The 18,961-nt window shown below is 41.0% G+C and overlaps 1 protein-coding gene across 3 annotated transcripts in view; it reads left to right on the top strand.

Moving 5' to 3' along the window:
• cacna2d2a (calcium channel, voltage-dependent, alpha 2/delta subunit 2a) overlaps positions 1 to 18,961 on the top strand; it is a 141,283-nt gene that overhangs the window by 117,804 nt on the left and 4,518 nt on the right. For 2 of the 3 annotated variants that reach the window (XM_044024962.1, XM_044024960.1), the window contains 25 exons: positions 3,221 to 3,270; positions 5,509 to 5,598; positions 6,418 to 6,486; positions 7,003 to 7,077; positions 7,259 to 7,333; positions 7,497 to 7,568; positions 8,007 to 8,078; positions 8,232 to 8,293; positions 9,472 to 9,548; positions 10,716 to 10,730; positions 12,648 to 12,708; positions 13,761 to 13,858; positions 15,041 to 15,131; positions 15,229 to 15,291; positions 15,428 to 15,531; positions 15,633 to 15,731; positions 15,858 to 15,949; positions 16,059 to 16,106; positions 16,199 to 16,270; positions 16,361 to 16,513; positions 16,646 to 16,698; positions 17,380 to 17,435; positions 17,665 to 17,788; positions 18,110 to 18,216; positions 18,491 to 18,573. In XM_044024962.1, coding sequence (XP_043880897.1) covers positions 3,221 to 3,270; positions 5,509 to 5,598; positions 6,418 to 6,486; positions 7,003 to 7,077; positions 7,259 to 7,333; positions 7,497 to 7,568; positions 8,007 to 8,078; positions 8,232 to 8,293; positions 9,472 to 9,548; positions 10,716 to 10,730; positions 12,648 to 12,708; positions 13,761 to 13,858; positions 15,041 to 15,131; positions 15,229 to 15,291; positions 15,428 to 15,531; positions 15,633 to 15,731; positions 15,858 to 15,949; positions 16,059 to 16,106; positions 16,199 to 16,270; positions 16,361 to 16,513; positions 16,646 to 16,698; positions 17,380 to 17,435; positions 17,665 to 17,788; positions 18,110 to 18,216; positions 18,491 to 18,573 — 1,961 coding nt within the window. The remainder of the gene's footprint in view (positions 1 to 3,220; positions 3,271 to 5,508; positions 5,599 to 6,417; positions 6,487 to 7,002; positions 7,078 to 7,258; positions 7,334 to 7,496; positions 7,569 to 8,006; positions 8,079 to 8,231; positions 8,294 to 9,471; positions 9,549 to 10,715; positions 10,731 to 12,647; positions 12,709 to 13,760; positions 13,859 to 15,040; positions 15,132 to 15,228; positions 15,292 to 15,427; positions 15,532 to 15,632; positions 15,732 to 15,857; positions 15,950 to 16,058; positions 16,107 to 16,198; positions 16,271 to 16,360; positions 16,514 to 16,645; positions 16,699 to 17,379; positions 17,436 to 17,664; positions 17,789 to 18,109; positions 18,217 to 18,490; positions 18,574 to 18,961) is intronic. The other variant, XM_044024961.1, reaches the window with a different exon arrangement.

Below are 18,961 nucleotides of genomic sequence, written 5' to 3'. Positions count from 1 at the left end.
ACCAAAAGCAAATAAAAACGGTTTATTCTGTGACTTCTGCACAATCGTTGATATTTTATATCACTACTAAAAATGCAATATAAAATGAATCATAACTTTGACTCAACGACACATAAGAAGATGAAAAAAAGACATTTTTAAAGCCTGAATATGTGATCTATAAACCCACACTCCCAGGATGTCCATATAAGGAGTTGTGTATTATTCCCACGGCAAATTACCTGCGGCACAGAAGGGTTAATGTCAATAACATAGTTCTCTGGGCTATTCTATCAGTACGTGATAGTATAGGAATGTATTTGTAAAGGGTAAATCCTCTTACAAGGCAAGCGGGTCAGCAAACGGTGCACAGACAACTCATCCACATCCAAAGGCAAGACTAAAATATGCAAAAAACTCAACAGCAAGAAACAAATCTCATTAGAATTGCATCACGTCACCAAACTATGAGACGTCTACTCAAGGACGGCTGAGATTAAAGTGCAAGTGCATTCATCTAGTAAACCGTCTGATGACTTCTGGAATAAACACGAGCTTCTTTCAGATTGTTCTATAAAAGAAAAAGTCTAATGCTGATATAGCAGCTGAAACTGCATCATACAATAACGTTGTATATCTTTCTAAGGAATTGTTCAGAATAAAATCGACACAGGAGATCTTTGTGTTTAGCGAAGATTATCCTTTGACAGAGGGATAAAAAAGGTGGAAATAAATTCAATAAAGGAAGAAGAAAACATGATTAATATTCTGTGGTCGCCACCTGTTTCATGAATTTAGTGCCCTCCCAAAATTTATAGTGTCTGTCTGGTCACATTAATATGTGAAAATATGTAAACCATCCTGCATGATTAAAAAAAAATCTTTGTACACGTGATGTTTAAATCAATAATCTCTTCATCTGAAATCACTATGGTCCAAAAATAATATAATCCAAAAAGCAGGCAGTTGTTGCTGTCCTCGGATTTGAATGCTCTTATTATTATTTTTTACTTCATAACCCACTTCTCTGCCTCTCTTTTGTGGTTTAATTTAATATTTTTCCTCAGTGTTACAGTTTATCTGAAGCTGTTCCTTTATGAAGCCTGTAGCTGCCTGTATGAAGCCTTGTTAACTGTCGCTGCTGATTCGCTCATTGCCACTGGAGCCAAGTGCTTCAGAAATATCTCCTCAGAAGTTGTTATTAATTAGCAGGAGGAGTCTGGTAGCAGGATGATTACCGTGCCATCTCCCCGTCAGGCTGGGGAAAGTCCCGGATTATGCCTTTGTGCCAACATGCTCTCTACTGTTCCCGACCGCAGTGATTACCAGACGACTAAAGTCTATGCCAGTTTAAGACAATAGGGTTGACACATCAGCCTCAATGGAGCTGTCCTCTCATATCTTCAGTACTTCTTCCTCTTTGGTATCTCTCACCAGCAGGGACAGCTTTCTGACAATTCAACGGGCCGTGACCTTTCACCTGTGACATACACATGATGCATAAACATGCATGCTGGTGTGTCACTCGAGTGTTTAGAAGAAAGTGACCTCTCTGACCCTGAGGACAATGGAAACCTTTATCCATGCTCTCAACCTGTGTATCTAAATCCAAAACTGAAATTTACACTTTACCCAAACAATACAGGTTTTTTTTTTCCAATTTCCAAAGATAAATCTGAATCAGAATCAGAATCAGAAGAGCTTTATTGCCAAGTATGATTTGCACATACAAGGAATTTGTTCTGGTGTCATTGGTGCATAACAACAAAAAAAAAGTTAAATGTGTTCTGACTGAAAAAGTCTATGCGAATTCACTTCCTTCAAAGAAAATAAAAGCCCTACACTGCTCTTTACTGTGTTTCTGTCAAGTTTTATGAGTAAAAGATCTGAAAAAATAAAAAAATTGTCAAATTTGGTCAAATTAAGCGTCATCATAATGATTTTAAGTTTATTCTTGTGGGGGAAAAAATGGGTGAAACTGCCCTTTAACTTATGAGTATGTAAGTATCATGTGTTGGTCAACATATAAGGAAAATGTCCAGTCAAACTTGACTTCTCATGTCTATTTTACCCCTACAAGATGATTTGTAGACTAAAATTACAACTGCCATGTTTAAACCAGAAATTCACAGACGTCAGGTGCCTATTGTGGGCGATACCAGCTGTTAATCACATGTTGTTCCCTCATGCTAGCTTCCTTTTTATGGGAACATCATTTACAACATTGACATCATAAGACCTGATGTGAAATGAGACCATTAACACTTTTAAACCGGTCGTCTGCATCAAATTCTTGTATACAGTCTATGTTTATAATTCATACCCTAGTAGTTGTTTTGACAACACCAAAATCCAAATTTTGCTGTCACACTTGTCTGAAGAGATCCATATGTCTTCGTAAATCAGCGTTTGACATTTGAGGGGAACCGACTTCTACGAGTGCAGAGGCATTATGCAAATGAGATTCGCAAAAGAAATTAGGTTATTGATTAAAATCATAATTGCTCCTCACGCAGCAGAGACGCAGCTCGGCACAGGGCGAGAGCCACGTGACGTTCTAACTCTTTACTTACTGCCTGTGGTTGCCTCTCCTCGCCTCTCGCCGAGCTTCGCCTCACCTCTGTGGCACGCGGCCAACGGCCCCGAGACAAAACTACCGCTCCGAGGAAAACCAAAACAGATAGCTGTGTTCGGTGACTGCCCACGCAGGGGTGTGGAAAGCATGTGCACACGTGTGTTTAAAGCCAGCGCGCTCACATGTGCAAATGAGTGAGACAGACCGGGCAAATTCTCGACACAAACCACTGTGGAAGAGTGCATAATGTATCAGCATAATGAGAGTCATCTTTGCCTGTTAACATTCTGGGGATGCTGTCTCCATTTCACGGCTCTTTGTATAAACACTCATGGCTTTAATAACTTGGGGAGCGGCATGGTTATTGACCCAGTCGGTCACTCTCCTCCATTCCTAATCAGTAGCAGCGGCGCCTGAGGCTCAGCGGTCCCAAGGAGCCTCTGCATTTACATCCTACAGCACAACCACAACTGTGGAGAGGTCATTGGCCACAATCTGTACCGTGGCTGTGCAGCTCCACATCATCCGATGGAAATTATAGTACCTAATAACGCTGGAGAGATCAAATGGATCACCGTTTGACTGCTTAACGTGTGTGAATGTAAAGCAGGCGGGACATGAGCTTTCAGTTGGACGTATATTTGATTCTGTCCTCTTCATTTTCAGGTTACTACTTTGAAATTCCATCGATTGGAGCCATCCGAATCAACACCCAGGTAAAACACAAGGAGTGAACGTGTGTGTGTGTGTGTGTGTGTGTGTGTATACGCTGCTGAAGGCACCTTTTTTTATATAAATCCCACAAAAGCATCCGTCTCAACCCAGAATCAAGTTCGTTCTTCCTTTATGCTGGCTTTGATGATAATTACACAGATAGTATATCTTAGAGTATACCACAACCAAGGGGTAGATGGTAGCACAGCTGGGACGACAGAGGTGGAGATTTAGTGATAACAGCCGTGGTCTGTCTGTAAGAATGTTGTTGAAGCTCTAATCTAGACACAGTTCAGATCGTTCTCGCTCTCTCTCTTACTTTCTTTTTGTCCATCAGTCACACAAACACACCTCTGGTTCCTCACACACCCAAGGCCCCTCCACACTTGAGGCGCCGTGAGCCCTTGGGATAACCTCATTCCAGCTGTAGAAATTGACTCAATTGCCTGAAGGTGGGGGAGCTACTGCGTCCCCCCCCCCCTTCCCCAACCACCTAGCCTACCCAACCCTGCCCACCACTCCTCCGGCCCCCACCCACCCCGCAGCACCAGTGAGCGATCAGGCCCAAGAATAGACTGTCAGCTGTTCCATTAACTCTAGCATATTTATATTCTGAGAACTGCCACTTACTCTAATAGGTTTTCTGAAGGTGGGTGACTACAGCTCTCTTTGTGGGTATAGAAGACACACTGGGGCCTTTTCTACTTCACTCACTCTATATACTCACTCACTACAGACTCTCTTGACAAAATTCACATAAAGGACGGCAAAATATTATTATTCGTATGATTGAGGAGTGGACTAGTTTTGTGTGGTTCCCTATACTATGTCTTTTTTGTGGCCTGCCTCATCCATTCAGGCTCCTTCTCAGTGGAGCAACAATAACAGGCATTTGTTGGAGTGTTCTGTCTTTACAGGGAATGTACTGATGAGTTTACTCTCTGCAGTTGGGGATGTTACACTTCCCCAGGAGACAATAGCATTAATCAACGCGTAGGGATGCCACCGGGGTCTATATTCTTTTGGATCATTTGGACCACAAATGTCTCCAGTTGCTGACTTTTTATGTTCCCTAGATTGTTCTAGCCAGGCGGAAAATTTCCCCTATATCCCGTGAAAAGGTCTGGCTGTCATTCTCCTGATGGAATATCTCCCTGTGGCGTGTTAAACTGGACTTATATTGAGCTAATAATAGAATAGGTTACGCCTGTCAGCACCTCACTGTTCAGGCTATGAAAAACAAACGGTCAAAAGCATAATACTGAATTTGCTGGCTGCTCATACAGGGCGCCTCTTTTGTGTACTGACGACAAATGCACAAAGGCTGGTGGCAAGGGTCATAAATGTGCGATAACGTTTTCCTATTCACTGAAAAATGGATGTAAGAACGGCCGATGTTTTAGAATTAACATATAACCCCTGAAGAGAGAGGCTGCTGTTTTTGTATTTTAATACACGGTATTTTGTTGATACATTACAAGAGACATTTCTTTGCTATTATAATTACCGTTTAATCAGATACTAAGGGATAATTTGTACCTTTTGCTGGCAGACGTATACACAGACACTTTAATTGCAAAACATTTTTCCTGTCCGTGGTCTTTACGCCAGCAACTCCCCGAAGACGCATCACTGGAAGGCTTTTTTGCCTCCAAATTATGCAGCTGCTTCGTCTACCACGAGACCACTCACCCAACGATTTAACTGACAACACACCGTCTCCGAAATGATCAAACAATATAGATCGATGGTTCAGTTTACCTTAAAACAGACGTTTTAAAATGTTGCATGAGGTGTCTCCACAGAATATCGTGAATGTGATGTATCACTGGTAGACATAACCCCCTCACCTCTATTCACAATCGCTGCGGGACATTCTCACTGTGCCAGTGTTGACAATCGAGCCCCTGGGAGAATGGCCTGTTTGCACGTCAGGCCATTGACACCCTTAATGTGTTTTTAATAGCTCCTTCATAATGATGAAAAACTGCCTTGAGTGGCTGAGGACCGGAGGCTTTATGGCTCAACAGGACCAGGACTCTGCTGGTTGACCACTGGTTTTATGTGGTAACAGAGAGGAGGCGGGTCAGGCGTCTTATAGTTTTATGACAGATGAACACTGCGTGGCTTTTCCAGCTCTTTGCTTTTAACATCCAACACGTGACACGCACTACAAACACCTGTTAAATCATGACTGTTTATCGCGTGTCATCGTCACACTGGTGGATTTGCTTTTGCAGGAGTACCTGGATGTCCTGGGCCGTCCCATGGTGCTGGCTGGGCCTAAAGCCAAACAGGTGCTGTGGACAAACGTCTACCAAGATGCACTGGTGAGCGAGAATATTGATTGATTGATTGATATTGATGTGTTTTGGTTCATGTTTTAATAGACAAAATAAACATATACAAAGACAAAAAAAGAACTTCTAAATCTGAGCGGTAAACCAACAAGGGTGTTAGCTGAAGCTAGAATTTATTACCTTACAATAACATTATTTAATAGTGCACTGCATGTATTAACATTTTCAGAACAAGTATTCCACAGTATTTAACATTTATTTCCCTCATTTTAAATAACCTCTGGAGACTTGATAGTAATTGTCCATATTTTGTACGTAATTCGTAGTGAATTGCATTCGACTATATCTTAAAATGTCAGTTTTCAAAGATAGAATATTTGTATTTGATTCACCCAGTCATTCATGTAAGACTAACCCAAACATTCCTTCAGCAGACTAATACATCTCTGCTTCTGTGCTTCTGTCTATTAGCTCCCTTAAACTTCACTTCAGTTATGCAATATGTAAGGATAGTTCAAGCTAGCTCGCTAGATAGCTATTGGCTAGCTAGATAGATAGATAGATAGATAGATAGATAGACAGATAGATAGATAGATAGATAGATACCATAAGTTGACCTGGCACACCTTTTCTATTTATTTTATTTGGAAGTAAGTTATTTCTTGCTTTGAATATTATTTGCGCTGTTTTAAACTGAATCAGATCCAGACATTTTAGACCTAGTGTTTACAAGAAGAGTTCATTTGTGTGGTCTCTATATCCTGCGTTATTTATTAATCTAATGGCCTTTTTCTGCATCATATATATTCGTTGATATATATGACATATTTTTATTTCTCTTTGTTTTAGGGTTTGGGCCTCGTCATCACCGGAACAATGCCAGTATTCAACCTCACTGCTGACAGTTTCAGCGCTCAGGTAAAAACACCACTTAACGCCAGAGGTTTATAAATAAACCAACAAACAACGTCACCTTAGCTAATGCTTTGCATTCACGAGTCTTATCGTTCACCTCGCTGTCTGCTTATCTAAGCTATTCAAACAGAGCCCTGGCACTGGTGTGGTTGGAAGGTTTCTGGTTTATTTTATTTATAGGGGAGTTGGGGTTGGCGTTGACCATCAACAGTGATTTGTATTTGGCATCCACCCAGATGCTGCTCTTTTAGGCAACACCTCCCCCCTGAGGTGACGGCAGACATCACAGCCACCCATCTGTAGAGAGCACAGAGGCTTCCAGCTTTCATTATTCATGACCAAAGTATTTACTCTAAGCTTAAAGCAGTGATGCAGCTGCAAACGGGCTCGTTTTGAGAAAGACTGTAAAGAATACGGATAAATAATCACATCACACACAGAGTCATGATAGTCAAAGCTCCCAGAGAATGTCCGTCCCGTGTGTTTCCCTGACGTCAGCTTCATGTGTGCATCACACAGAACCAGCTCATTCTGGGAGTCATGGGCGTCGATGTCGCAATCAACGAAATCAAGAGGAAGACTCCGACTTACAGAGTGAGTGTGCACCCAGTGTTGTTTTTAAATGGTATTTACACAGTGTTACATGTTTTAAATGTAAAGCACTTTGAGCTGCATTCTTTGTATGAAAGGCGCTATACAAATACAGCTTATTATTGTTATTATTATATTGATGTTGATACATGCACATTCTCATTCCACCTTTTTTCCTGTGCAGCTCGGAGCAAACGGCTACACCTTTGCCATCGACCCAAATGGTTATGTGCTGCTGCATCCCAACCTGCGACCCAAGGTCGGTCCATCTTTAAACCCCCGTCCGCATTTACCGTTTCCGCTTCCTCTCCTCCTCGCTCTGAAGCTGATTTTCGTCATTATTCTAGCTGACTACCGTTAACCTTCCCCTCCATTTACCTCTGCCTTTTTCTCTTTCCCTTTATTTCCCTCTCTCTGTGCAGATCATTAACTTCAGAGAGCCCGTCACTCTGGACTTTCTGGATGCAGAGCTGGAAGACAGCAACAAGGAGGAGGTAGAGAAAGCATTTTGAAAAATGATCCATTTGTAGAAAATAGCGTTGAGTTAATGGATGGACGCATGAATGTTATTTAGTCACTTGTTTTTCCTTCATTATGTATTTGCATTCTTCTCACATTTCAGCAGCCTTTTTTTACAGGTTATACTTGGAAAATCACAGATGTAAATGATTGAATTATTATAGCCGAGTTCCATTTAATTTCCTCATTTTCAGGGCACATGCTGCTTCACACTCATAATTTCCTGACTTGCATGAATCGAACAGAGCCATCGTTAAAGTGATTAGTAACACCTGTGCTTTTCCTGCTATAAGATGTTAATAATAGGCTGCCACGTAAAGAAAGGCCCATATCGATGTTTACATCACTGTTTCAGCACGAACATTCAGATATTCACTCTCTCTCTCTCTCTCATCATGTCTCATCCTTTTCAGATCCGTCGACAGATGATTGATGGCAAATCAGGACAAAGGAAAATCAAGACGCTCATTAAGTCAGTTGATGAGGCAAGTCATCAATATGAGACTCAATCACAATCCTGGCTTGTTGTTATGAATCTGAATCACTCTCTATGTTTTCCGGGCCTGTCGTGTCCCTCCGGTGATGGGAAGACGCACGTGCTGAGGACGTAACATTTGTCTTTCTTTCTGTCTCAACAGAGGTACATCGACGAGGCCTTGAGGACGTACACGTGGACGCCTGTGGAGGGCACAGATTACAGGTAGTTTTTAAATCAAACATTAAGACCAGACCTCAGACCAAAAGATTGTTCACCATGAACCTGTGAGTGAAGTCAAACTTTGATCATTTTATTTTCTGTTTTTTTTTTTTTAAAAAAACTATTTCAATCACCAGCGGTGGTTGTTTACTTTAGCGGTCACAATCACGTAGTGGAAGTAGACTTAACTTGATCACTATATAAATGCAGCTCTCTCGTCCGCCGTCTGTATTTGCATGAAACTATTCACCCAAATTAAAGAGGCATTTTTTCCTCTCCTGTTAAAATCCTCGACAATATTCGATGCACAAATGAATTACCTCGTTCATTCACCACACCTGAACATTGAACAGACAAGATTGCGTCATTATGACATTTCCTCCAGGCTACACTTTACATTAATTATAGTTTATGATATTCAGTAATCCTAAAAAAAAAAAAGCCTGATATCTGTGTTTTTATTGCATCTGCTGGCAGGAGGATTCCAGGGTGTTGGAGAACCATACTGTCAAATACATTTTAAGCTCTGCACTAACTTACTTATCCTGAAACCAAGGGTTTAGAGCGATAAATTGGATTTTGCTCATAAAAGTGGCGACAATGGAAATTTCTTCAAGTCTAAATTATCTCTATATTTGTGATAATCAACTATAGCCGTGGCTCAGGCTGAACCTCATATTATCACAGCCCCAATTTCTTTTATCTGTTCCTATTCATCTCCTTACTTGGTTGTACTTTATCTTTGTACTGTGTATCTCCACAGATTAAGAAATAGGACACGCGTCCCCCTTTTTCCTCCCTTCAGTTTCTGGCTTTGGTAGAAGAGTAAATATTTAGTGATATAATGTAAATGCACTGTCGGCGACATTGCCCTGCGCAAATGTCGCAAAATAGGTTTTTCCTTTTGTTTTTGTTCATAAAGACGAGCCAAGTGAACTTTGAACTGTGACCTGTTGCCATATTTCACAAATTCAATTCAATTTGAAATATTAGGAAGTAGGAACAGATGATTCTGTGTAATTTCGTCTCTCACCTCTGTCATCAACATCAGCTCTCTTCAGAAATTCCCCGGTACCCGTCTCCTCATCGCCGGCTGACAAAGATCACCAGCCACTCGCTTTCTTTCTGTTTCCGTGTGAAATTAAAATCTGACCCTGTTTTTTTCTGCCTCATCACTTCAGTCTAGGTTTGGTACTGCCCACATACAGTGAGAACCACATCAAGGCTAATCTGAGTGACCAGATCCTCCAGGTGCAGTGTAAGTACCAGGGAATTCCCAGCATCCTTCGATCCCGATCTCTCTCTTTTTTTGCTGTCTCTCTTCTCCTCCTCTCTGTCTCCTAAATATGACCTTACACTCTTACTCAGTCTTCTGTCCTGGGTCACAAACATCATCACAGGGAGTATCTGAGCGTAGTTGCCTACCCCACCCGTCCTCTCTCTCCCCCCCTCCCTCCTCTCTCTCTGCCCTCTGGTAGGCAGGATCATACCTGAGTGCCCCCACCTCAAACTCCTCTACTGCCCCCTGTTCCCTCCTGTCTTCATGCTGTGCTGTAAAATGGTGATGTTTTTTTCTTCACACTGGCTGAAGAAAAAAGTTACTGAACTGACAGAAAGGTGAAAGCTGTGGTTTTACTGTGTTACTCAGGTGAAAATAATGGTGACCATTGTGCTATTATTTTTTTTGCCAAATGCTCTCGCCTCTTCTCCACCAAGAAATGATTCTGAAGCATCTGTGTTCAAAGTATTTGATGTTCTGAAAAGCTGTGAAAACATGCATGCTTTTCACTCCTTCTTCTGATTTCTATAATTTTGGAATTTTCTTTTTTCTTCTGTTTTGTGTGTGTGTGTGTGTGTGTGGGTGTGGCTGTGATTTTTATTTATTTTGTTTGTTTGTTTCTGTTGGGTTGTGTGTGCAAAGTTTCTCAGCTTTGGAATCATTCAGTAGATAAACTCCCACACGGCCCAGGATCAGGGCTTGTCCAATGCGGGAGTTTGGGATTCTGTGGGTCTGGAGGGAGACACATGTTGTCTCCCTCATTCCTTCTTTGTCCAGATCCTATCACTGCCCTGTTTTTTATTATTCTTTTCCTTGATTTATTATTATTTTTTTCCACCATTACTGTCTCTGTCTCTCACAGTTACTGGTTTGTGTCTTTCCTGTTTTCCTTTCCTGGATTTTCCTGTGTTTTTCAGTCTTCCTTTGGTTTTCCGTGTGTTTGTTTGCTCTTGCAAATAAGATGTTTGCTTTTCGTTTATTTATTTTTTCTCTCGTCTTGTTTGACTTAAATTGGTTTCTTTATTTCAAGAAAACAATATTTTTATTCAAACAGTAATTGAATAAAATATTGTCTGTGATCCCCTCCTTCCCACCCAATCCCCTGTTTCTTTTCTTGCTCTCTCCTTCTCTGATGGATCCACACAGTGCAATACATCGCGGGCAAGTATACTCCATATTGGTCCACGTTCCCTACCTTTACTTCCTAACCCCCACCGCTGCCTCCTCCCTCCCACACCTCCTCCTGCTGCCCTCCCTCCTAACCCCACCTGTCCTAGCCTGCTTGTCTCTGTTCCTGCCCGTCTTGCCTTTAGGACCCTCCTCCTCCTCCTCCTCCTCTTCCTCCTTTTCTCCTCTTATTTTCCCCTCCTCTCTCTTCCTTCTCTAATCCCACCTCCTCTTCCTCTTCACCCTCTTGCTGCAGCTCAGATCCCACATCTCTCACGATGGCTCCTCCAATCCCCCAAAGCTCACCCTCCTCACCACGTAGCTGCTGCACCAGAAACAAAACAAAAAGACCTACTGCACCCAAGGAAGACTAATATTCATGTTCTATGTTAAAACGTGTCTGTTGTCCACCTCTCCTGTTCTTGTCCCCTTCTGTAGATAGCTCCAAAGGGGTTGTGTCTGCCTTCTCTCTCCCTCTCTGTCTGTCTGTGTCCACATTTCTCTCTTTTTCTCACCTCCCTTCTACATCATCCTTTCTCTTTAACTCTTGCCTGTCTCTGTATTTCTTTCTTTTTTCTTACAGTGTCAATAGATCATAAATGTATGAACACATTTTTTAGATTCGAGCTCAGGTATTGCCAGACAGAATTCCCTCGTGATAGTGCTATACAGCTCTAGATTTTTAATTGTTTAATGTAATTTTTTCTTTTTTTTCAAATATAGGAAAGCACACACATTCAGTTATTAATGTTTTTTTATTGCCACAGTTCAGCTTTATGAATATATCTGTAAATAATATACAACTACTTCTATCTATTTACAGTAAAGTAAACCAGAGTACCATGTAGACACTTTTTTGAAATGTAATAATATATTTATTCGTTCGTATATATAACAAAAAACAAAACACTTCTGATGATTGTTATGAAGTATTTTCTCCTATAACTGGAGGTGTTGCAGCCAGCAGACTTGACCCTACTGACCCTACTACTGCTGAGCTGTGTCCTGCCCATCCAGGTTCTCCCATGTCGTCAGGTGCCAGGGTGCTGCTCAGTGCACTGCCCGACTCCTGTGTCGTCCCTCTGTACTCCCCCGTCTCCATCGGCTTGTCTCCCTCCCTCCTCACCCCTCAGACCACCAGGGGCACGGCTCCAACCCTATCCACGGTAAACTCGACCCTGGAATGTGCACGGCATTGTGGGCGGAAAACTACCTGGGCACTCTATTTTTTTAGCTCTAAAAGTCAACATTTCACCCTTTGCTGGACAGAGTCACCGGTCATGACATCATGAGATAATAACAGTGACACACCTGTTGAGGCTTTTAGGACGTCTATTTTGTCCGTGATAGATGAAATGCAGTTGCCCTTCGACATGCCCTTCACAATGCAATGCATTTCCTCTGATTGTGTGTCTCTCTGGCCCTGTCCCCTGCCAGTCTGAGGGGTGACCAATTCCATCAGGACCTTCACCCACACCCCCTACCCCCCTGCAATAGTTGGCCATGTTGATGCCTGCCTGATCCAAACAAGCACTCATTATGAGACAAAGTGTCTGAGAACTTGCTTCCTGACACGTCAGGTCTGGTTGAGTCAGTTCTCAGATATCCAAAACGATGTTAGAATGAATCGAAAATCAATCTGGAAACTCTCTGTTGACAAAGTGAAAAAAAAAAGAAAAGATGTGAGTGCTTTATTAAAAAAACAAAAACAAAAACAGTCATTCATTGAGAGTCAGGTCCCATTTTAGGCACCATATTGGCTAACGCTAGTGTTCCCATGATACCTCAGTGTTGCTATGGTAAACTCCCTTCTGCGTCCCTGCACCTCTGAAGAACAGCTGCTGTTTACTCGCCACTCCCCGCTGATCTGCCCACTGCTCTTCCTGGATAATCTTCCCCTTTCTGTTGCAGATTTTGAATCACTGCTGCCAAACAGTTTTGAGTCTGAAGGACATGTATTCATTGCTCCCAGGTAGCCCTGTGTGTGTGAATGCTTTCTGTCAGTGATGGTCATTCGTTTTGTTGTTTTTTGGTCTTCTACTCACGTCTTTTAAAGCACAGTATGTGTCTTTATTTTTGTTTTTCACTCCACATTCAGCCCTCTGTATCTATTGTGTGCTTTCCTGAATTGTTGTGATGTTAAGTTGCACTGCAAGTGAATTGTTGGTCTCTCTGTTTTTCTTAAGGATTTTAGGGGTGTGTGTATGTTTTTTTTTTAACAGGATATATCACTCTCTCCTCTAACTTACCCCGTACTGAAGACACATTGAAACTGTTGTGCATGTTGCAACTGTGTTGTGTGTGTTCATGTGACATGGAGACATTTAGGGGTTTTCAGTTTGTTAAAAGTAAAGTGGACGTTCGAGGGAGGAAAAATCCGCCGTGCATGTTCTGATTTGTTATCAAATCCTCATATTCTGTGGCATTAACCTAAATTCTGAAACATGCTGATAACATCTCTCTCTCATTGTGCTGCCTGTGCTTTGCTCTACATTGTACATTTTTGTGTTGTCAGATTGGTGTTTTAGTACATATAAAACATAACCTGCACATGATGCATGCTGCACATTATAGCATCAAGTAACATGAGTATGGTTTCATGTAGGGCTGAACGATTTTATATGAATATAATATAATTGCGATTATTTTGACTGAAATTGGGGAATGAGAATATTGAATGCATATTTGTGCTGATCTGTGTGAAACAAAGCTGTTTTCTTCAGTCTGTAGAATATGATATATTTAATCTAAAATGGTAATTTGACACCGTTTTTTAAGAAATATTGTGCCTCCTGCGATTTGAAAATAGCAGATGGCCATATTGCGATTTTGATTAAATTTCGATGAATTGTTCAGCCCCTACTTTCATGCTTCCCCGCTGTCGTGCTTCCTTGATAAAGGATTTCTCCTTTATAAAGGGAAGAATGATACTGGAGCGGCACGAGGCAGACCGTGTGTTAATGGTGTGTACAAATGTGCTTTTACTTTCTCTCTATGAGTTTAAACGACTTGTCTGCTCCTCAGGGAGTACTGCAATGAACTGGAACTGTCCAACAACAACACCGAGTTCCTGCTCAACTTCATTGCTCTCATGGAGAAGGTGACACCGGACTCCAAACAATGTGGGTTTATTTCTCTTCGGCCAGAACAAATGTATATATTTTTGAAGTGCATTGAGGACTGACTTTAAAGGAACTGGTCCGACAGTGATATTTGTCTTTTTGTGAAACAAAATTCACAAGAAGATCAGATTTTCCCTAACACGTTATTTCTATAGGAGCAGCACTGATGACATATTATGACAAACTGCAATGGACTTTGAATCAATCCAGCTGTCATAAGTATTTCCTAGACCACTGAAATGTAGTTTTGGACTATAATAAAATAGTCCATAATAAAAATCCCTGTTTACTCCATCTTTGAGCAAAAAGTGCTGGGGTATTTAAAAGTAGTAGCAGTAGTATCAGTAGTAGTAGTAGTAGTAGTAGCAGCAGTAGTAGTAGCATTAGCAGCAGCAGTAGTAGTAGTATCAGTAGTAGCAGTAGTAGTGGTAGCAGTAGCATTAGTAGTAATAGTAGTAGCATTAGTAGTAGTAGCAGTAGCATTAGTATTAGAAGTAGCATTAGTAGAGTTAGTAGCAGTAGCGTTATTAGTAGTAGCAAGTAGTAGCAGTATCATTAGTAGTAGTAGCAGTAGCATTAGTAGTAGAAGTAGCATTAGTTGTAGAAGTAGTAGTAGCAGTAGTATTAGTAGTAGAAGTAGCATTAGTAGAGTTAGTAGCAGTAGCATTATTAAAAGTAGTAGCAGTAATAGCAGTAGTAGTAGCGGTAGCATTAGTAGTAGTAGAAGTAGTAGTAGCAGCAGTAGCATTAGTAGTAGAAGTAGCATTAGTAGAAGTAGTAGCAGTAGCATTATTAGAAGTAGTAGCAGTAATAGTAGTAGTAGTAGTAGAAGAAGAAGTAGCATTAGTAGTAGCAGTATCATTAGTAGAAGTAGTAGCAGTAGCATTATTAGAAGTAATAGCAGTAGTAGTAGAAAAAGTAGCATTAGTAGTAGTAGCAGTAGCATTAGTAGTAGTAGTGCTACTGCTACATGACTTCTACTTTGTGAAAACTGGTAACACTATGGGATATTTAAACTCATAATATGTACACTTCCATATTAATATCCTCAAATTCACTTAAACTGGTGCAGCCTTATTTTCTGTATTCTGTGTTCAGGGATGAGTTTTCTACGCCATTATGGGTATATAATATGTGACATGTCATGTTCTCTGAGTGTCTTAATATTCTCTTTATATTCAGGTGACAATTTGCTCCTTCATAACCTGATTCTGGACACTGGCATCATCAGGCAGCTGGTGGATAAAGTGTGGAAGAACAAAGACTTGAATACGTGAGTGTCGGCGAGTGCTTGGTTGAAGTTTTAGATCCAATGAGTTTCACATTTTGAAGCCTGCGTCTTGTTTCTTTCTCACCACTCTGACATTCAGATATGGCTTTTTAGCCGTGTTTGCTGCGACTGATGGAGGTATAACGAGAGTGTTTCCAAACAAGTAAGTGCACCTTCATCAAAGCTGTAGTTCTGATATATTTCTCACTTTGTTGTGAAGACTTAATGTTTAACAAACATGTAGGACGGCGGGAGGCTTGTACGTTTCACATTACATTGTGTGTGGTCTTAAATCTCAGGGCCGCAGAAACCTGGGAAGAAGACCCTGAGCCTTTTAACACCAGCTATTACCGGCGTAGTCTTGACAATAAGGGTTACATCTTCAGAGCCCCTTATCGAACAGGTGAATGATGCTCTTAGTGCTGGGTTTTATATCTCGTCTCTAGAATGCTGTGGCTCTTTGTCTCTAAATGCTCCCCTCTCTGATTTCTTTCCCTGGTTTAGCCAGGGATGAGCTGCTGAACCCAGAAAATGACACCATTGGGATCCTGGTCAGCACAGCTGTGGACATCACAATAGGAGGAAAAAACATCAAACCTGCGGGTGAGACAGAACTCTTACTCCAAAAGATGTTACAGAGAATGCCTCAGAGCAGTGGGAAGATAATTACAAGTTTGTCTTACTTTGTGTTTGTGTTGACGTGTTTTTGTACCTTCATGTGTATTTTAGTGGTTGGAGTGAAACTAGACCTTGAAGCCTGGACGGAAAAGTTCAAGATCCTCGCCAGTAACCATACAGACAACCGTCAAGGCTCGAATACGGTAATATACATACACAATGCAAATTAAAGTGTTCAAAATACACCTGAAAAGTGCTGACGTCTATTGTTCAAATGACGACACCGCGTGACGATCTTTTTCCCTGTGGCAGTGTGGACCGAACAGAGGCTGTGAAATGGACTGTGAAGCCAACAGTGATGTAAGAACATCTGCCACTTTATAAGGAGCTTTATAATAAAAATGTGTAAACCTGCAGAACATTTTCAGTCAATTTTGGCCTTCTGTGTGCAGGATCTCTTGTGTTACTTAATCGACGACGGTGGATTCCTGATCATGTCTAATCAGAAGGAGGAATGGAACAAGGTGAAGCTAGAGAATTCATTTTTTGATATTTTTTTTTCCTCTGACCTTTACATCATATATAAAACTGAACTGTTTCTCTTTCCTCTCCAGGTGGGAATGTTCTTCAGCGATGTTGACCGCTACTTGATGTACGCCCTCTACAACAATTCCTTCTACAATCGCAAGCAGTCATTTGACTACCAGTCTGTGTGTGAGCGGATGCCCAACAGTGAAGCCGGAGCGGCGCCCAGAGGAGTGTTTGTGGTAAGATCTTCAACTTGAACGAAAATATGGAACAAACAAAAGGAGGCAGAGTATAAGAAAACGCACCGGATGAATGCACAAAAAATATAGAATTATTGTAACGCACTTCATTCTTTTCACAATTCTTTGCAGCCTACAATTGCAGATTTTGTAAATGTGGCTTGGTGGACATCAGCAGCTGCTTGGTAAGACATCCTTGCTTATATATAATACAATATTATAATACTATTCAATATCAATATATAAAGGTTTGGTTAATATCAATACTGTGTAAAAACACTTTGAGGCAACACATTTTGCTATTACATATGTTTCCTTAGATTAGTGAAATGTTTATTATTTTTCACTCTTGAAAATGACCAATATCCACTGATTTAAAACGTTTTTATCGAAATCTTACCGAAAATTATGAGTCATTTATTATTCAGGGCGTCTGCGCAATTCCAGAACAGACTGAGCAGCTGCCTCTCAACTGTAGAAACTAGACACACGCCTGGTTTACCATATCTACACTCTTGAATAAACTGTTCAACTAAGCTGTTATTTATTTATTTATGTATTTATTTATTTATATGTTTATTTCGGGTCATGTCAGTTAGATCACTCATCATCAAACATCATCTTAGTGTAGTTCATACAGTACACATAACCGAAAAGGAAAGCGGGAGAAGCAAAAGCTTATCTAGTCCCGCCCCCATTAACTGATTTGATTGTTAAAAAAAGTGAGTCCCATGTTTTGATGTCACAACATATGATATTTTATGTCAAGAAATGGAAATTGTTAAGTCAGTGCCAAAATGTTTGTAAAACATCAAGCCACATATTTGCATTTAACAATCGCTTATTGACATCCAATGTCTCCACAGGTCCCTGTTTCAGCAGTTTATATATGGGCTGGCTTATCACAGCTGGTTTGTCAGAGGTGGGTGCAGACAGGGCATTAAATTACTGTCAATGAAAGTGTTGAGCATTGTTTCTCTTGTCAGTGACACTTTTTTTGTTTTTAAATAAACTCTGCAGCCATTTGACAAAATCAGTGATCTGCTAAAAATTTGATTCTAAGTGTTCCATAATTTTTAGGAGCTGTTTTACAGCTCAGAACTTTTTAATCAGTGACACTTGTTTGCCTGTGTGTGCTTGTGATGCTGCAGATGAGGTTGACGCAGAGGGAATCGATACCAAAGAGCGGAGTTGCGTAATGATCCAGACCCAGTACTACTTAAGTAATCTCAGCAGCTCCTATAACATCCTGCAAGACTGTGGCAACTGCTCTAGGTCTGCACACACACACACACACACACACACACTTACATACACAAGCATGTGCTCACACCTATGTACCACAAAGAATTGTACTGTGATGGATACACAGAAAGATCAGAGGATCCGTCTATTGGAACTAATGATTAACACATATCAGCTTTAATGAAACGATCTTATCATCAGCTAAATGAGGCTTAAAAGACTGTGTCATAAATCTCGCTGATCCATTAGCAAATGAGCCTGTGATGTAAGCAAGCAGAGGGCTTTGTTGAGTTCTTGCTCTCCCTCCCTCTCTCTCTCTCTCTCTCTGTCTGCCTCCCTCTCTCTCTGCAGGCTGATTCACGCAAAGAGGATAAACAACACCAACTTACTATTTGTGGTGGCAGAGAAGATTTCATGCACCTGCGAGATAGAGAAGCTGTCCCAGGAGGAGGAGGAGTGTATCCTTTTTCACTCTGTGCACCAGCTGACACGCTAGAAGATCACTATCTCCTCATTACCATACGTGCAGAAACACATAAGTTTCACAGCCATTTCAAGGTTGTTTTTATTATCACAGCAACGTGAATTATGGCCAGTCATTTACATCTGTAGGCCTGGGTGAAGAGTCAGTGTGTGTGTGTGTGGGGTATGACACACTGCAGATTGTGAAAAAAATAAAATAAAAAGGGAGAAATTCAAAGCACAATTTTCCTTAACCTAGTCACTCTCTAGATAGGGAGGAAAATCCATGTGAAGAAATGGCTGTGGCACGTTATCGAAAAGGACCCTCCACCTGCTTTGACAACAACATCACTGTAAGATTTACTGACAGAGAAGTCAGTGAGCTCACACAAAAACAAAACAGGCAGTTTGGCATTTACTCAACAAACATGAAGGTTGCGTCAGAGTGACTTATGTGTATTTTTTGCAAAATGCCAAAGCGTTCCTGTCATTTAAAATGTAAAAACTTGTTAGAGGGAGTGAGTTCACCTTACTACGGAGCCCCAGACATGACATGGGAAAAAAAATTAATTAGTGGCCACAGAATACTAATTCTTTCCCACAAAATAGGTAAAAAGTGCACATGAAATACTAATTTGTTCCGACGAAACACTAATTAATTCCCAGGAAATAGGTAAAACGTGCACAAAATACTAATTAGTTCCCACAAAATACTAACCCATCCCGAAGCTTCAGCCCTCT

This window comes from Solea senegalensis, linkage group LG4, assembly GCF_019176455.1.
Source record: "Solea senegalensis isolate Sse05_10M linkage group LG4, IFAPA_SoseM_1, whole genome shotgun sequence".
Taxonomy (NCBI): Eukaryota; Metazoa; Chordata; class Actinopteri; order Pleuronectiformes; family Soleidae; genus Solea; species Solea senegalensis.
Note: the sequence above shows the minus strand (reverse complement) of the source record. Positions and strands in the feature narration are given on the sequence as shown.